The sequence below is a fragment of the Chiroxiphia lanceolata genome, chromosome 7 (assembly GCF_009829145.1).
Source record: "Chiroxiphia lanceolata isolate bChiLan1 chromosome 7, bChiLan1.pri, whole genome shotgun sequence".
In the NCBI taxonomy this organism is placed as follows: Eukaryota; Metazoa; Chordata; class Aves; order Passeriformes; family Pipridae; genus Chiroxiphia; species Chiroxiphia lanceolata.
In genome coordinates, this window is record NC_045643.1 from 19,647,587 (window position 1) to 19,661,630 (window position 14,044).

The following is a 14,044-nucleotide window of genomic DNA, read 5'->3' on the forward strand; positions in this document are numbered from 1 at the left end:
CCCTCCCGCCGGCCCCGCCGCCCGGGGCCCGGCTGGGCTCGGGGCGGGAAGGGCCTGTGAGGCTGGAGCGGCTGCAGGTACGCCGGGCCTTTCCGGCCAAACGTGCTCGGGAACAGTGCTGGTCGTCCCTGCCCGCGCCTCAGCGAGAAACCCGGGAAATGGCCAAGGGTTGGTAAATGAAGCGCCCGGCACGGCGCTGGAAGCGCTCAGGGTTCCTCCAGCAGTGCACCTCGCTAGGGATTGTTAAGAATTAAAATAGGAATTTAGGCCAACTGTGTGGAAAAAAAAGTTACTGATAATCTTACCCCGTATGTCTGTATTGCCATTCAAAGTTAATATATCTTAAAATAGGGACGTGAAAGTTTACAACAATGTATAAAGTTGCGAGCACTTTCAAGATTAACTAAGACTTGCGCGGAAGTATTTACATCCTTTGCTAGGTTTTAATGCAAAGCAGTGAGGAATTGGGTCAGTAATCATAGATATAACAGGAAGTAATGGAAGTTACTTGACTGGCTGTTGAGAAAATTCTTGAAACCGGAAAAACTGATGTTCCCTTTATGGACATCTGAAAAAAAAAAAAGAGAAATTGACCCTTGAGAATTCTGAAGTCCTGAAGAAGCTGGTGAGTGAACTTCTGTTCAGTGAATCAACACTGGCTTCAACTTAAAATTTAATGTAATTTTATCGAACCTTTTGTATTTTGTTCAAACATTGTTTTATTTTATCCACGTGTACTTGACAAGTCAAAAGTCAAGAGTTCGGCATCTTGTAAATGAAAAATCCATATCATTTGCAGAAGTTCACTTCACACAAATGTGGAATTGTTTTCCTATGCAGCTGAGGGGTCAGATGCCTTGGAATTCTTATGTGAGTTTGCAGAAGGCCTGAGATTCTTGAAAGAGATAAATGCCACCTTTTGAGATCACCTGACAGAGTTTGGGTCTGTAGGCTGTAACTGAGATGATCTGGACGTGTTAGCAGAAGGATACAGGAGCTGTTCCAGTTACAAATTGTGGTTACAAATCCAGTTAAAAAATGAACATACTGTTTTTCTAAAACACTACAGACCTTGTAATAAATAAAATAGGGGCTATTTTGTTAGTTTGAATGAGTTCCATATTCATAAGCATCCAATATATTAGGAGGTATATATACAGTCAGCAACAGACAAAAAGTAGAAACCCCAAACCCTTAATACAGACAGCTGCAAAACAGCTGGTCAGAATTGGTCATGGTAACATTCCTGGTTATGATTTTAGATAAAATTTTAGAGCAATCTGAGATTGTTATCATTCGTTCTAAATGTCTCTGTTATTATCAATAGAAGTGAGAAAAGGTCCAGAAAGATGACCTGGAGCTATGTGTATACAACATAAGCAACCTACTTGTTGTAACATATTTGTGTTCTAGAACTCATACATTTTAAATTAATTTTTGTTGCAAAGCATAAAAAATTATATTGTAAAATAAAATAACATTAATTCCAGTACAACGAAGCCAAACTCCTCAACTTCATCCTTCCTGAACTTCAGTCCCTTTGTGCTTTTCCTAAGGGGGAAATACTTTTTTTTTCCCACTCGGAACGTGTAATAAAACCATTGTAACGCTGGTTTTATAAATATGACCTCAATAATCAATACGACCTTGGAACTTTTTAACTATTATTTTTATTTCCTCTGAGAAGTCTAACCGGCTGGACTTTCCCCTTTCTCCCTACGCTCCCCGGCAGCAACTCCCGGGAAACGGTGTGTCCTGGGGCATGCGCACGCTGGGTGACAGTGCAGGGGCACGTGGAGCGCTGCGGCGGGTTCGGGGTGAGCGGCGTCCGCCAGCGGCTCCAATGCAGGAAGGTCCTGGGGAGGGGTAAGCTGAGAGCTCCTCGGATTGCGTTCTCCAGGGCCGGGGACGTCTCAAAAGTTGCGCCGGTGACCCTGACTCCTTTGCTTTTTTGTTTAACCACGGACCTTGCCGTGTCCGCAGCCCTCGCTGGAGCCAGCGCTGGCAGCCACTGCCGCCCCGCGCCCTCCCGCCCGCCCGCCCGGTGCCGCAGGCGCGCAGGGGTTCGCGGGCCGGCCCTCAGCGGCCGCCGCCGGCGGTACCTGCGGCCTACCGGAGGCTGGCGCCGTGAGAGCGGTGTCAGAGGCGGGACACGAGTCCAAAGTCTCGGGTCGCGCCCCCCCTGCGGGGGAGCAGTGGGACCCTGGCCGCCCTCGCCCCGGCCACCGCCGGCCTGAGGGCTGCGCGGCGGCTTAGCCCTTTCCCACGCTCTTCCTAAACGCTTTTGAGTCAGAATTCCCCGCGGGAAGGAAGAAGGCGGCGCGCAGGTGGCAGCGGGCGGTGCGCGGCCCAGGACGGGAGGGGCCGGCGCTGGTCTCCGGGGCCTGCGGGGCTGAGCTGCCCGCGGCAGCGCTCAGGCAACTGAGGGGAGGTTGGCAGGCGGGGGAAAAACACCCTATGCTGCACAAGCACCTGTCTTACGGCTTGGTTACTTAAATCTCTAACAGTTCTTATGCCTGGGGAGTGGCGGGTGTCCACATTTTCCCCTTTGTGGAAGATTTCCTGGCTCACTGTATTTTGTAATACGGCCTTGAAAATGCTTATTGTGTTTCAACTGTTAGAAAATTACTTTAGAGACTTTCTTGCCTTTCAAGTGTATTACACCGCGTGGTAAGTGGAACACCTTAGAAATAGTTCTTTAAGTAGATCCAAATTTCCTGGGTTTAGTCTATGTATTTGGAAGTTTGAAAACATCCAATGTTTTCTATTGATGTACTTTTAAAAGGATATTAGAATTAACTACAATTTAAAATTGCATACAAGTTTGTGGTAAATCACTTGCACCAGCTCCATAACTTCCAGAAAGAGAAAGATTTGGAAACTTCCTATGGAGTGTTTTAGATAGAGATCCTGGTTGCCTATCAATAGGATAGAGGATGTAAGTTCCATTGCAGCTCGAGAACGGGAAAGGACGACTTACCTGGGGCCTTACTTCATCCTCACTTCTTGCAGTTTAGCTTGCCAGCACTCTGGCAACTAAATTATTTGTAAAGGCAACCACCATATGGAACAAATAGAAGCAATAAAAGCAATATCTGAAAAGGGACTATAAAGCAAATCATTATTATAAAAGGTACTTAATCCGTAATATCTGGAAAATTTGTACCTTTTATTTTTGTGTGCTTTCATTTTGCATAGGGAAGAAAACATTTCATATTATAACAGATCATAAATTAAGATTACTTCATTTTAGCTTTCCTTGTATCTGCCCCAGTGCCAGCAACAGCAGTGTAGTACAATATGCTAAATGATTTTTATTCTCTGAAGTGGATTGTACAGACATCAAAAGAAATCCACGTATATCCAACTTTCTAGAATGATTTCAGTACCTTATATAGACTGCTCAAATAAGGTTTTTTCTTCCTCAGTGTGTGCTGCTGTCACCACCTTGATAACGTTACACTGATGGAATCATGTGAACAGTTGAAGAACATTCAAGTTTGCCAAAGGTATTGATAATTTTTGTTGTTAATGATTATATCTCCTAAAACAAGACTTCAAGACTTAACCATACTCTCTGAGTTGAGGGAATTTGATGGGCCTTTTTTAGTGTACCATGACATTTATCACCAGTGGTTTGTGTTCCCCAGCTTGGAACCAGTTTTGTAGGTTGTACAGTATGTAGTTGTTAGCTCTTTGTACAAACTGGCGTGTATTCTAAGGAAACCAATTAATACCAAATTTCAATGGATAAGGCTGTAGCTACCACTATAATTTGGGGAATTAGGTTGCTTTTCTTTTGCACAATGGGTGATTTCAGCTGACATGTGTGACTGTTCAATAGTCTGTATTACAAAGGTGGTCAGCCTTCCTGATTAGAAGCCATCTTACTTCCTTTTACCACCAATAGCTGTATTTTCTGGCAGTTCTTGGACCCCAGTTTGGCATTATGGAGTGGCTTAGTGAGAACAAACCTCACTTAGTCATGCAGTGCTGGCATGTTAAAAAGTTCAGCTTTGCCTTCTCAGTAGTAGCGTGATAGCACATGTGGCTTTTAAAGGCAGGTTTCTAAATTTGAAAGCTTACCAAGTGGACTAACTTCATAGTACTTGTGAGCATGTCACTGTTCATTGTTAGGAGTTTTTCTATGAGAAGATACCAGGCTGTAGGTTCTTCTCAAGCTTACCTTACTCAGAACATTATAATGTAGTGACATTGATTTTTACCTGGTTGTTGTGACTGTACTTAACTGCTTTAATATGGTCTCGTTACAGGTACCTCAGAATTGAATTCTTCTTAATACAGTGACCATATAGGATCAAAGAAAAATGGTCTTCTGTTTTTCAAACACTTGAATTTGTTGTTTGTAACAACATGATTTACTGTGAAAACTGGAAGAAGAATCTTTCTGGGCACTTTAAAGATAGCTGGTAGGCATAGCAAAATGCTTTGTTTGAGGTGGGTTTGCTTGTTTACGCTGAGACGTTTCCAAGCTCGGACTCTGTGTAGTGATCTGCTTTTGAGCCAGATAAATAGCTGCACCCATGAAGATGAAGTGTTTAGCCTTGTTGGAAGGAACAAGGCCAGACTTTCTGAAAAGCATGTAGGAATTGCATTCAACGTGCTGTGGCAATTGCAAAAGAAGAGGCCGTTTCTCTTAAGGACTACTGACTATGTAAAAAATCACTCCCAGTTTCTTACCCTTTGCGTTTTGGCAGAAAACAAGGTGAAAGACATGGAAGATGAGGCCATAGTGGACACCTTATATAGTATTCTGAGGTAAAGAGCATTAAATTGAATTCCATGTATATATATTTTGTATTTGGTAATAAAAAGAGAGGGAATTTTGACTACAGAGCCATACTATGAGGAGATTGGGAGACTGCCCTGCCACAGTTTCCGTAATCTGTGTGACACAGATGGTGTAATGTCCTGTGCTTCAGTTTTTGAGATGCAGGTAGAACAGATCTGTTTTGCACTCCCAGTAAATATGTTTTATGATTGTTATAAACAAATGTTTATAATCTGTTTGAATGGAGGGAGTGATGGAAAAGTAAAACATGATAAATAATGAAAGGACATATGTCTTATTTCTTTGTAACTATGGGAGCAAGCTTCAAACTATTATGTCTTTCTTTTGAAGGCTCAATGTTGAAGACCATGATTCTCTAGCAGAAGCACTTGTTACAGAAGCATGGAAAAGATTAGAAAGGCAAGTACTGTATTGCTGTGCTTTGTGAAAGGTGTATGTTGCAAGCATGATTTGCGTCATGTGAGGTTACGCAAGAGTTCTCAAACAGTATGTATGTTTAAAACATAATATGAGTATTTTTGAAGGGTTTGGAAATTATACATACAGACTTTGGTACACAAATGCATGAGAGATTCAGATGCTGCAACAACAGGGACCAACATTTAAAGTTTTGAAATGTAATTTCTGTGGAGATTTATGTGTTTGAAGGAAATTGCAGGTTTTAATATTTACAATTTTATCTCAGTGCTTGCTGTCCAGCTCATAAATGGTTGTTAGAAGCCTGCTCATCTCAATTTAGTAAAAACATTTTGTATTAAAACAGCAACATTTTCCCTTTTTGCATTTTGTTGTTGGTTTCGTTGTCTTGGTTTGATTTCTTTTTTTTGGGGATATTATAGTTTTCATTCTGTAATCTCAGGGTAATGGCAGAAGCTAGTGTCAGCCTTGGCACCAGCACCACAGAATTGCCTCTTCCATCTTAACATGTGGGGCTTCTTGACAGGTAAATTAGTACAGTGTAGGTTGAACACAAAGTGATATTCAGATAATAAATTGCTCACATTCATTTTATGTATTTCACATCATTGCTTCAGAACGTAATCTTTATTAGGCTGGTCTGGCTAAGTGAAGAACAACTGATTTTTGTAGAGTTCCATATGCACAACATGCTTTAATATTAAACATCTAGGTATTTTGTTTCCTTGTTTTGTAATTTGAGTATACCCTTGCTTTTTGTATGACTGTTGAAATAAATTTTTGTCTTTAGTTATTTTCTAGAAATAAAAGGTAAATATTCTTTCTGTCTGTCTTTAATGTCTTGACAGGCTTAGTTTGCCAGCTCTATCTAAATTCACACTGTGCTTATACAAGCAACACAGGCATTTCAATCCCATAATTGGCCAAGTAGCTCATATTGTGGACATGAAGCTGGATTCTATACAGGATGTAAGGTAAGTGTCAGAATGAAGCTAAGGAGAAGCAATATGTCACAATTACCGTGCTGCCTTTCCTGAACCCTTTCCTTTTTTCCTCAACTGGAGGTTGCTTTTCTTCAGTTTGAAGTTTGTGGGAAAAAAGTGTTTTGTGTTCATGCAGTGTTTGACAGGTGAATGCATTTTCCCAATGATTTTATGAAGGATTTCTTTATAACCAATCTAAACAACTAAAACTACTGTTTGATTGTTTAGATAGGTTATAAAGATTTAATTAATTTCCACTGTTCTACTTACAGTAGAATAACATAGCAGACATTTAGAATCAGCTTTATCCTGATTCTAAATTTAACATGGACTTTTTGATAGTTTAGAGGCTATTAACTCACCAGAAGATGTTTTTCTTCCCTGACATCAATAGCTTCTCTACTATGAAATGGATTTAGTTAGCTATTGTGAATAGCAATAAGAAGTTTAAAAGCAATGCTGTGTTTATTTATCTGCAGAGTATTTTTTTTTCTAGTCAAGCTGAAATAATGAATTCTCTTGCTAGCATGTCCAGCATATTACCCTAATATTAAAACTACTTAAAACACAGCGCTAGTCAAAGAAGTCCAAGCTTCTTTTTTCTTGTCTCTGTTCCCTCTGGGCCATTATAGTGAAGGCTTCTCTTTCTTTTTTTCTGTTTTATACAGCATTAGCAGTGCCAACACTTATTTTTGCAGATGTGAGGAGCCTGCCTATGAAACTCATTGAATGGGACTCCATTTCTTTACAGAAGTGACCCTCCCTGTGGTTTTATTCCCTTAGGAGGGGATTCTTTCTTTAGGAGTGACAATGACTCTTCTCCCCATTCTGACACTTGAGAATTGTTTGAGTTTCTTTGGTGTCTATTGAGCATTAAAGATCTTTTTGCAAATTTGAATCAGGCAAATCAGACTCCTGCCTTAGGCAAATGCTTTTATCACATGCAGCTTTGTTAGGGATGGCTGAAAAATCCCAATTGTTTCAGAAGTTCACTGAAAGCAGAATTTTTACTGTAGAAGGATAAATGGTTTTTGCTCATCTGTTTTGTCTGCATTAGATCTAAAATTCCTTTTTGCGCAGAAGCCAGCAGCACCTTGGCTATCATTCCTTTCTTTGTGTAGTTTATTTAGGAAATCTAAAATTTATTGCTTATTATGTTCAGTGTGTAAGTGTAAAATCTTTTGAATTTTTTAGGATCTTGTCAGTTTTGATGGTCGGCATATCTGATGTTATCTCACAGAGTTTTCGAGATCGATTACTACACAAGGCTGAACAGCTGTTGGAAGAAGAGAATGAAGGCCACTTCAACTATGCCAAAAGAATGCTACAGTTTCTTCAAAATGTTAAACTGAAATATCATCCGTTGCTAGAAAAATGCAACAGGATTTTCCTTAAAAGTGCCTCCCGTCTTGATATCCACAGTATTAGTAATATTTTTGGACTGTACGAGCAGCTGGGTTTTGACAATGCTGAATTCCGCTTGGTTGCTAACCAGCTGCTGTCTGAAACTATAGATGATTATTACGATCCTGAAACCTTTGCAAAATTATTTTTTGCTCTTGGACCTATGGCAGGATCCAGGGTAAGAGAAAGGTAAGTTTATTAATGATTTTGTCTTGTTTATGATATAAATTTTCTTGCACAGAAATTAAAAACGTGTCAATGTTTGGAGGAACTTCTGAGCCATCTGTGAGCTGAGCTTTGGGTTTCCTGGTTGTAACTTTGTAGCAATGCATGATTTAACTATGGAAACATTGTCAAAGCAGTTTGTTTTGACACAGTTGCATAGAAGGCTAGATCTAGCAATCAAGTGGTATGCGAATGCTGTTATGCAAGACCATCTTGTAGCTCTGTCTCTTAGACTACAGCCTTCCTTTCACGGGGAATGGTAGTAAAAAGCTTTCTGTCTTTTCCCTGAGGCATACGTGCAGTGGTATGTGTTGCTTTTTCCTTTTTAAGACTGGCAGTAGCTGAAACAGCCTGAGTCTTGTCCTATACCAGATTGCTGACATCCTATTCTTCATGAAAGGTCGTCAGCAGGGAACACTTTGATGTTTATTTAGCAATTAGAGTATTATGTTACAGACTTTTTTTTCTTGTGCCGCAAAATCCTACTTGGGGTGGTGTTACTCATGGGTCTCTCAAAGTCTGTAGTTTTAGGCAGAATTTGCTTTATTTATTACAGTGAGTTGTATTTTCATACTTTCCTTCATGAACATCTGCCTCTATTCAGAGATTTGGATATACTGCAAGCCTATGTTGGTTTTTGCCATAGCTGCCATAGTTCCAAAAGCTTTTCCTAGATTATTTATTTATTTAATTTGTGGTAAACACTGGCTTTTTAACTGCCCCAGAACCACTTCAGTTCATGTTTGATTCTGTTATCTGTAACTTCCTGATTGATCATGAATTGTTTAATATCTTAAAGTATCTTCCCTACTTCTTGTCTACTTTTAGAATTGTTGGACTCACTGGTTTCTAGAATCCAGAACAATAGGCATTGATCCAACACACTCACACCCCTTTACCTGTGCTATACAGATTAGCTGTTTAGAAGAAAAGTCCAGAGAACAAAAGTCTCTAGTTTGAGGGAATTTGTTTTCGTGTATTTCCTGAAGCAGTCTTTTGGTTCTTTCCCTCATAGACAAAGAAAATTGCTGCAGTCTTTGCTGGAGATTTTCATCTGTTTTTCATTGGAAAATATGTCTTTTCCTCTTCAGGTTGCTAGTAACTGCAGCACACATGGCAGAAGAATTTAGCAGTCACCAGGTATTGGTGATACTGAAGACAATGCAGAAAATGAAATGCAGAAATTCTCATCTACTTGAAAAGTAATTGTTTTGATACTACTAAGAAGGTGTATTCTCTAGGTAAACTACTTCCACTTAGTGTGGAAAACTGCGTAATACCCAGTAGGTGAGGAGTCACTTGCACACAAGTGCATCTGCACTATAAATAATTAGGTAATACAGATTTTAGAATATTGCAGCTTGACCCAGAAGTAATTGAGGAAATTTAGGAATTTCACAGAAAAGCATTTCAACCCTACCAAGTTAATGTCATATTATATCTGGCTTATTTGCAAATATGTGATCCCATTTCAGTAAACTTAGCCCCTAACAGTTACTGTAAACTCTAGGAGAAAAAAGAGAACATGTCCACGTTTTCTACAGTTGTAAACTGAACATTGTTTATAAGGAGAGGTAATATCTATCATACAATGAAGGGGAAAGCAGCTGATGTTTTGGGCACAGAAGATGTAGCATTAGATACATCAGAGATGCAGCAGAGTTAAGTACAGGTCCTGAGCAACAACTGGATTGAAGGTAGTTGTATGAACCAAAGCGATCCTTGGAAGAAAAAGGACATACTTGTGTACTATGGATCAAAGGAATACTAAGGGTGAATTCATGCCTTTTCTCCTTGCATCTCACTATCTGAAGAAGGTCTTAAGGTATTATCTTTCCCTACAAATCTGTCCCCCTCTTTGCAGCCTTAGACCAACAGTGAGTGCAGTGGTGCTGAAGCTGGTGTTGCTGTTCTAGTTTATTCCATTCTTGGTCCACTTTAAATTTAACTGATTGTGAAATCTGAAACAGAACTTATTAGTGTGAAGTAGCTGATTTGCTGCAATGAGGGTTTTAATTTTGCAGTTCACTAAATGGAGAGAGGCTGCTGTGTCTTTGGGGAACAGTGTCAAAACTGGTGTGGAGAGGAGTGCAGGTGTGTGAAACCCTCCATATATACGTACTGTGCATCAGAGGACACCCTTTCTTCAATGTGGGATGCTGGAGTTTGCAGTATCTTTTGTATTAGCATAACAGCATGTAATCTTTTTCTCTTTGTATTCAGAATGGCTTCTGTTCTGCACAAACACTTGGATAGTTATCATGTATTACAGCTGGTGAAGTTAACACAGTACCTGACAAGGTTGCGATGCCACAATCTGGAGCTGTTTGCCAAACTGAAAATGTTACTATTAGGGTAAGTGTGTATTCTTGGAAATGTAGCTATTTAAGTATCAAACAGTTCTCTACCTAAGATTTCAAATTACAAGCTAAGATGTTAAAGTGTTTTGTTTCCATAAAATATGAAGAAGTAACAAACTGTTACAATATTTGATTCTTTTAAATGCCTAAATCAGAGGATAGGAAGTGATTGTTGTCTTGTTTATAGACCCAACGATATCTGCCAATAGATATGATACCTTTCAAAAATATTTTTTTGCCCCTTATTCCTTTGGTCACTGTAATATTGAAATGACAGGAAATTTTGACTGGTTTTTTATTGGAAGGGCAGGTATTAATGTCATCTTTGATGTTTGATGGAAGAAGTAATGAAAAATAGGCAGTAAGAATGCCTTGGTTGGGACAAGTGAAAGTGTGAAGCAGAAGTACTTTTCTTTTGATTAAAGAACTGTCCAGTTAATTCTTAGGCTTGTACAGTTGTAGCAGAAAGGGAAACAGTTTCTAGAATTGCTGGAGAGGAGATCTTGCTTCCATTGCTCAGCCTCTGTAGGAGTGTAGTGCCTTGCTGATGATTCCTTCATGTTCCTCAGGCACCTCAGAACCTGGTGCTCCCTAAGACAGAAATCAGAGAAATGAACCAGGCCCAGAAACCCACAGACACCCTTAACAAATGTGGACTTTCTGGCCTTAATAAGAACTTTTGCGTTTATCCGTAACATTGAAAGCCTCTCCAGCTGACTGAGCTGCTACCTGTCTTCTTCCCTTTTTTCAGTTTGAATAAGTTAGAAGAAGTTAATCTTAATTAAAAAAACATGGTAGTCCCTAACAGTGTGAATTTCTACCATGTCATTAATATTTTACTTATTTTATATTTGATATGCAACTTTTGACTTCTAAATTAGGATTTTCATGCATGTAGTTTATTTGGGTTTTTAAACACTTACACTTTGTCATTACTGATGGACTATTTTTATTTCCACCTTTCTTCCAGTTATTTAAAATCTAGTGTGATACCTGCTGATACTGCAGCCATAATTCGTGTTCTGGCCATGCTGCCTTCTTTTCAAGTGGAGGAGATGATTACAAACAAAGCAGCAGCAGTTCTGCCTCAATGCAGTCTCCATCATTTGAATTGCATTGCTACAGCTCTTGTCAAATGGAATCATCATGACCAGTTGCACTGGCAAAACAGTTCTGAGCTATGTGCAAAGCTTCTGCAAAAACTAAATGACTGTGGATTTGAGAGGCTTCAGAAAACCAACAGCTTAAATCTTCTGTTGGAAGAACTTACACATGTGAATGGAGAGTGGTTTGAAGAAGTCCTGAATGAGGAAACTGTGGCCATGTGTCAACGCTTGATAGACCAAATAACATGGACAAATGTATTACCGCTGTCTTTTTTCCTCAAAAAAATAAACCACCGTTGTCCTGCCTTATTTGACAGAATAGCTTCTGTGACTATTGAAAATACAGACAAGGTATTAGAGCTTTTCTTTCTATCTGCTATGTGAGTTATTCAGTAGAAAAGGAGAGGTTCATGTGTTGATGTGTTTCAGAGCACAGTCCACAGTTTTTCTAAGTTTTCCTCAGTGTACCTGATTTGGAGCTCATCTTTTTTTTGTGTCCACTCAAAGCTATTTTGCTTCTATTTATATAAATTTGCACTTACTTCTCATTAGTTTTCATTTCTTACTGTTCAGTCAGTGTTAGGTCAGCCATAATCCTGTACATTCAACTTTACATTTGACAATCTTAAATTTTTTTTTTTAAACTTCTTTATAAATAGCCACATCAGCTGCTTGTGGGGGTTACTCATTGTTGTGGGGGTTTCCCCAGTAGCTTGTTTCTTACTATCTTTTTATCCTCCTTGTTTTCAGTCTGGTGTTCATATAAATCTTTGATTTTATTCTATTGCAGTTTAGTTTCTTTAAGAGCATTTAATGCAAAATCTTTTTGAAAGGTTCTTTAAGTATATAGAAACACTTGGATCATCTATGTGAAATACATCTTAAGTTTTAGCTGTTGCTGCAGATTCAGTTATTTCTGCATTTTATTTTTCTGTTGTTTCCTCCTGGAATAGTTGACAAAAAAAATTAGAAAATAGCTCATCTAGTCTTAAATCTCCCAATTCTGAATGAAGTATAAAACTCTTCTTTATTGTAAAGCAATATTATTATATATTGCAGTGACTTGATTTTGGATGTCTTTTTTTCCAGATCCACCCCTCTGAAATCTATTTTATTCTCTTCCTTTTCTCTGCTTTGAATTATGACAATGAAGAGTTCTTTAAGAGTTGTATCCAACATCTTACTTCTAACTTGAGTAAGTGCATTAGACAAAGGTATTCTGACATCAAATAAATGTCATTGAAAGTTATTATTTTTATCGAATGAAACTAGGAATAGAATGGCACTTTTGTTAAGCAAAGGAAAAGTATGTATGTTACTACTAATACTCTGCCTACTGGGGTTAAACCATTACAAAGATTCAATGCTGGGTTTCATTTCACCCTTTAAAAATTACTGTTAACAAGGGACTAGCAAAAAAATTTTAGTGTAGTAAAAAGCAAGTGAAAATTCTGGTTGATTCGCTGTGCTGCTATTGGATAGAATTGTTGCAGTGTTCCCCAACGAATCGTCGTTTGTGAACAGGATACATTTTGTGATTCATCACAAATAAATGGTTAAAGTTGTAGAGGAAGTGGTAGAAACTTGTATAGTATGTTAAGGGAGAAAACTAGACAATTTGGGAGGCCAGGAGAAGGGCACTGCAAATCCTTTCAACTTTACTTCGTGCGTTAATATGTATTTCTGTCTGTTTTTTAAAGGTTATTTTGAAATTTATCAGTTGGTGCTGCTTGGTCACATTTTGGCAGTGGCTGGGTATTTTCCTCCAGTTCTGATAACAACGATATTTAACGTTTCTTTCCTAAGCAAACTGGATGCTCAACTTAAAGGTAGATATCTAGCTCTATGATGAATTTGATTGTGTAGCATTTGGCATAAAATGCAATTGTGGACTGCCTATGACTTGAGAAGTAGAATTACTCTTTAAGTTATTCCATTTTCTAGAAAGACCCCCTCTATATAATCTAGTCATGATTTGAGTACTAAAAGGGAAGGAATGAACAAAAATCTGTGCTTTGTTTTAAAAGTACAGACCTGTATTGCAGATGAGAAAAGGTAATATAAGGCAAATTTTATAGTCAACTTATTGTACTTGGTATATAATAATTCTTCAATTTTGTTGGAAATAAAATTACCTGACTCTGATGTTTATTACTAGAAAGAGTCACAAAGCTCAAGAAGTATAGTGGGATTCTTGCCTGCAAGAAATGTGTCCTACCAGTCTCTTCTCTCTAAATAAGAGACTGTTTAATTTGTCCCTCTCTACCTGTACGTTGTTCTATCAATGTATTGTTGCCATTTTGCCTTCAAGTACTTAATTAAAAGTTACATGATAGAAGCAATTTTATATCTTCTGTCTTGCTGTTGTTCTTAAAATTGAGCAGAACTGTTACTTTTCATTTTTTCCTCAGGGATTTTGAGCACCTTTCTAAAATTCTGCAACATGAATTTTATAAATGCCGTAGTATACACACTTGCATTTCTAGTAAAGAATTCAGAGGCAGCCATTTAGGTCCATACGTTGGATTTTTCACATTGCAGTTTACACCTTTGTATGTTTGTTTGTGTTTTTTTTTTAATCAGTCCTGCCTGTTACCCTAAAGCAGAGGGTCTGCTCTCGCCTCATGAAGTTGAACAGAGCAGTCTGTCTGGAATGCCCAGAGTTTCACATCCCTTGGTTTCATGAGCAGTACTGTCAACGTGTCTTTCATAACAGTAAGTAACTTAAGAGAGGAA

At 38.7% G+C, this 14,044-nt stretch overlaps 1 protein-coding gene across 7 annotated transcripts in view; it reads left to right on the forward strand.

Moving 5' to 3' along the window:
• FASTKD1 (FAST kinase domains 1) overlaps window positions 1-14,044 on the forward strand; it is a 21,515-nt gene continuing 7,471 nt past the window's right edge. Inside the window, exons 1-13 of one of the 7 annotated variants that reach the window (XM_032693889.1) lie at window positions 1-625; window positions 1,733-1,866; window positions 3,429-3,509; window positions 4,275-4,430; window positions 5,144-5,212; window positions 6,079-6,204; window positions 7,408-7,806; window positions 8,934-9,044; window positions 10,066-10,197; window positions 11,173-11,659; window positions 12,398-12,503; window positions 13,009-13,137; window positions 13,892-14,023. In XM_032693889.1, coding sequence (XP_032549780.1) covers window positions 4,375-4,430; window positions 5,144-5,212; window positions 6,079-6,204; window positions 7,408-7,806; window positions 8,934-9,044; window positions 10,066-10,197; window positions 11,173-11,659; window positions 12,398-12,503; window positions 13,009-13,137; window positions 13,892-14,023 — 1,747 coding nt within the window. In that variant the 5' untranslated portion in view covers window positions 1-625; window positions 1,733-1,866; window positions 3,429-3,509; window positions 4,275-4,374. Of the gene's footprint in view, window positions 626-1,732; window positions 1,867-2,425; window positions 2,671-3,428; window positions 3,510-4,274; window positions 4,780-5,143; window positions 5,213-6,078; window positions 6,205-7,407; window positions 7,807-8,933; window positions 9,045-10,065; window positions 10,198-11,172; window positions 11,660-12,397; window positions 12,504-13,008; window positions 13,138-13,891; window positions 14,024-14,044 lie in introns of those variants that run through there. The other 6 variants (XM_032693893.1, XM_032693892.1, XM_032693890.1 and 3 more) reach the window with 6 other exon arrangements.